The sequence below is a fragment of the Corvus kubaryi genome, unplaced genomic scaffold, assembly GCF_017639235.1.
Source record: "Corvus kubaryi isolate FWS band 111438036 unplaced genomic scaffold, C.kubaryi_AGA036_p1.0 split1-131, whole genome shotgun sequence".
NCBI lineage: Eukaryota > Metazoa > Chordata > Aves > Passeriformes > Corvidae > Corvus > Corvus kubaryi.
This window is the reverse complement of record NW_024582073.1, coordinates 29579784-29583774: the sequence shown is the minus strand read 5'-3', so window position 1 is coordinate 29583774 and position 3991 is coordinate 29579784. Positions and strand designations below refer to the sequence as shown.

The 3991-nt window shown below is 56.2% G+C and overlaps 1 protein-coding gene across 2 annotated transcripts in view; it reads left to right on the top strand.

Annotated features, from left to right (window-relative positions):
- Positions 1–2929, top strand: part of UBOX5 (U-box domain containing 5) — a 16547-nt gene extending 13618 nt beyond the window's left edge. Inside the window, exons 5-7 of one of the 2 annotated variants that reach the window (XR_006020512.1) lie at positions 239–400; positions 2092–2423; positions 2529–2929. Coding sequence is in view for 1 of the 2 variants with exons in the window: in XM_042053324.1 (XP_041909258.1) it covers positions 239–400; positions 2092–2306 (377 nt within the window). In the remaining variant the exon portion in view is untranslated. Of the gene's footprint in view, positions 1–238; positions 401–2091 lie in introns of both variants that reach the window. The other variant, XM_042053324.1, reaches the window with a different exon arrangement.
- The last annotated feature ends 1062 nt before the right edge of the window (positions 2930–3991 follow it).

Here is a 3991-nt window from a genome sequence, read left to right as displayed (position 1 = left end):
CTATTTCCCTTTGCAGACCTGTCTCTATTTCCCTTTGCAGACCTGTCTCTATTTCCCTCTGCAGACCTGTCTCTATTTCCCTCTGCAGACCTGTCTCTATTTCCCTTTGCAGACCTGGTCTGTGTTTCCCTTTGCAGACCTGTCTCTATTTCCCTCTGCAGAGCTGGTCTGTGTTTCCCTTTGCAGACCTGGTGTCTGTGTTTCCCTTTGCAGACCTGGTCTGTGTTTCCCTTTGCAGACCTGGTGTCCCACGAGCAGAAGCTGTCGGAGAGCCTGGACACTGCCCTGACCTCGGCTCTCAGCTCCATGCCCTCCTTCACGGCCAAGCTGATGAAGAGCCAGCAGCAGGCTCCAGGAGAGGGCGGCTGCAGCAGTTCCTGGAGCGTGGGCACAGTCCTTGGTGAGTAACAGGTGCCTCTGGATCACCTTTGGGAGCTGCAGGAGAGCTGGGGCTGGGTTAACAGGGACCATTGTTCACACCCCAAAGGTTTATATATTCCATATAAAATACTCCGTTGTCTCCCAGCAAGCTTCACTTGACAATCCTTGCCTCTCTCAGCAGTTTTGATGGTTTATGCTCCCAGTGAGGCAGGTTAGACCTTGCTGACACCCCAGAAGGTGTGGGATGCTGTCCATGCCCATGGGCAGAGCAGGCTGTGGCAGCAATCCTGTGATTTTCCCGTGTTCTTGGCTGTCACCTCTGTGCTGCCCAAGGATGATCTGGGATGTGTTGTGCTTGGCCACGGTGCTCAGCCTGCTCCAGGTTAGTTCAGACTGTTCCCAGAGCTCTGCAATTTGGGCTGAGTGGCTCAGTGTTGCTTGTGAGCTGTGTGGAGCAAGCTGGGGAGCTGCCACATGGGTGCCCAGAGAAGCTGTGGCTGCCCCTGGATCCCTGGAAGTGTCCAAGGCCAGGTTGGACGGAGCTTGGAGCAACCTGGGATAGTGGAAGGTGTCCCTGCCATGGCAGGGGGTGGGATGGGATGGGCTTTATGATCCCTTCCAACCCCAAACCATTCCATGATTCTTTGAAATGCCACGTGATATCTGACCCTGAACAGGAACAGCTCACAGCAGCAACATCCCAGGCCAGCCAACCGTGTGTGTGCCCAGAATCCCATCAGAACTGGGTGTACACAACCCAGGCTGCCAAGCCCTCGCTGTTTTCACCCCACCTGCTGCCCAGCCCCTCATCCGGCTGTGTTTGCATTCCCAAAATTTCCCCTTTGAGGGGCAGGGAAGCATTGAACCTTCAGTGTCCCTCCACACGTCCTGGCTTCTCTCCCCCTGGGTGAGGCTCTGCCTACTCATGGATGAGAGGGGCTTCAGAGGGACCGGGCGACCCCGAGGAAGGGCTGTGTCCGTCTGTCTGTCTGTGTCTGTTTCTCCCTCTCTCGCCCTGCCCAAACAGCTTTTGCTGTTTCAGTGGCATTCAGCTCTGAAGCTTTTTCCTGTCCCCTCTGAAACTGCTGCTGTTTGAGAGCTGAGCAGCCCTCGATGGGCTGTGTGTGACAGGAATGCAAAGTGACACCTCAACTGTTCCACTTGGGAATCGCTGCTTTTAATCTGGCTGGGAGAGCGGGAGGGAGAGTGATTTAGTCTCAGTAAAAGTGAAAAGCCCTTTTTTACAGTCATCTGTCCTCAATTAAAAGCCTGACGTGCAAGTGCTGATGTGATCCATCCCTTTCTGAGCACACCCTGCCCTGGGAGCTGGACCATTCCCTTTCCTTATGGTAATGGCAGGAAACTGGCACAGTCCTGAGTCACAGCCGAAGTCTGCAGGACCCGGGGCCCTCAGCTTGTGGGCAGGACTGGCGCTGAAGGGGTGGCCCAGCCTGGACTTCTCACACTGCCTGCCTAATCCACTTCTGTTGCCTTGTTTTATACTCTCAAGCTCTGCCAGGGGAGGTTTAGGCTGGACATGAGGAGGGATTTCTTCACAGAAAGGGTGATCAGACACTGGAAGGGGCTGCCCCAGGGAGGTGGTGGAGTCCCCAGGAAAGACTGGACGTGGTGGTGTCGAGTCACAGGCTGGACTAGATGATCCCTGAAGTTTTTTCCAGCTCGTTTGATTTTGTGATTCTGGATTTGCAGAGCACGGCAGGAGCAGCCAGACTCAGGGATGTGCTTCCTGTGGCAAATCCTTCTCCTGCTACTTCAAGGCGGAGCCCGTGTACCAGCTCCCCTGCGGGCACCTCGTGTGCCGGCCCTGCCTGGCCGAGCGCCAGAAGGCTCCGGCCTCGCCCATCCACTGCGGGAGCTGCAAGAGGGCGGCGGCCACGCACGACGTCAGGAGGGTTCACTTCTGACCCCCCCAGGCTGCCGGGAGGACGAGGAGGAGCTGCTGCTGTGCCCCGTGTCCGCACGGATCCGCCGGAGGAGCTGCCAAGCCGCCGGGAGGAGAGCCAGAGAGCGGAGAGGACTCAGTCTTGTGCTTACAGAGCAGGGGGGGTGGGGGGTTAGAGAGCGGCCCGGAGCCTGAGGATGACAAAAGCCATAGCTTCTTTATCAAGGAATATGTATTTATCCAGGACTGGTCTCCAGCACCGCCCCGGGGCTCAGAGGTTTAGCACAGGTGCCTTTCGGACCAGCTCAGCTTCCCCGCGAGTTCACGCCACGTTTGACCAGCAGCCACCCGGTTGTGGAGCAGGTAAAGTCCTTGTGAGTGACAACACACACAAAGTCCCCTCTCACTTCCTCCCCTTGCCCACCTCACCCTCCCCTCGTCCTGCTGGGAGCGTGTCCCTCGTCCTGGAATCGACAGCGAGAGGCCGTGGTTGAGGAGTGAGGAGCTGGCAGTGATCTCACCCTGCTCATCCAGAATCTTGTAGAAAAGCCATCCCATCCCACCCTCTTGGTTGATGTCGTGTGACCGGCCCAGCTCCTGGCTGGCTGATAGACATTTAAGCCTTAATAAAATGTTTAAAGTCAATTTCTCTCTCTGGCTCCTAAATTGGTCTCATCGTGGGGCTTAATGATGTCTTAGGGGGACTCTCTGGGCACAGGAGGAATAAATAGGCTGGAAAAAGCCAAACCAACACAGGGGAGCTGCAGACCAGGGGGGTTCAGAGGGGTTGTGGCAGCAGCCTCGTGGATCACAGGGATCAGACTCACCCACGGGGGTCTCAGAGAGCTGCTCAGGAAAAAGCCAGACAAAAAATGACTTGGATGTGTTCCATCCTGGATGTGATGGAGGTAAGGTGACATCAAAGGGTTTGTCACCTCTACAACCCCCTGCTGGTGCCACTTAATTGGTGTTCTGGGCCATAAGGAGCCTCCAGCTGACTCGGCTCACCTTGGTCACACCTTTATTTGCTCTCAAAAGGCACCTGAGCAGCGCTGTACCCAACGCTGGCACGGGAAGGAGCTGCTCATCCACTGGAACAGGGCTTTGTGCTGGCCCCACACTGCTCCTGCTCCCTGCCTGCGTCAGCAGGAGTTCACAGCCCATCTCCATTCGCAGCAAAAATAGAAAAGTACGCGTCTTAAAATAATAAACGCTTGGAAAATAGGCACAAAATTCCTAAAAACCCCACGATTCGGAGGCAGTAAATCCACTTCGTTGCAGTGGTGGTGCCGTGTTTGCAGTGAGCCATCCCAGGGTGATTCAGCTCTCACACCTCCCCCAGGGAAGGGAGGAGGAGGGACGGCTGCCTCTGGATCCCCAGAGCCATCACCTTTTCCAGCGCTAGCAAAGCTCCGATGCTTCCAAAGCCACCGGTTCTGACAAGCTGCTCCAGTTCCCAAAAGGTCCTTGTGGTGCGCAGTGATCCAGGTGGGAGCCATCTCCCAAATTATCTCCAGGTTCCCTTCGTTCTGCAGGGAGGGGCAGGAGCCAGCACGGAGCAGGGGTTGGAGGGGAAGGGGTGGTGTTGGGACATCAGGTGCCCCTCCCTGCTCATCCCCACCTCATTGCAGGTTCTCAGAGCCTTCATCCTCCTTAACTCTCTGTGACCCTTTGCCAGCACATTTCACCTTCTGTGTCCCCTCTTGC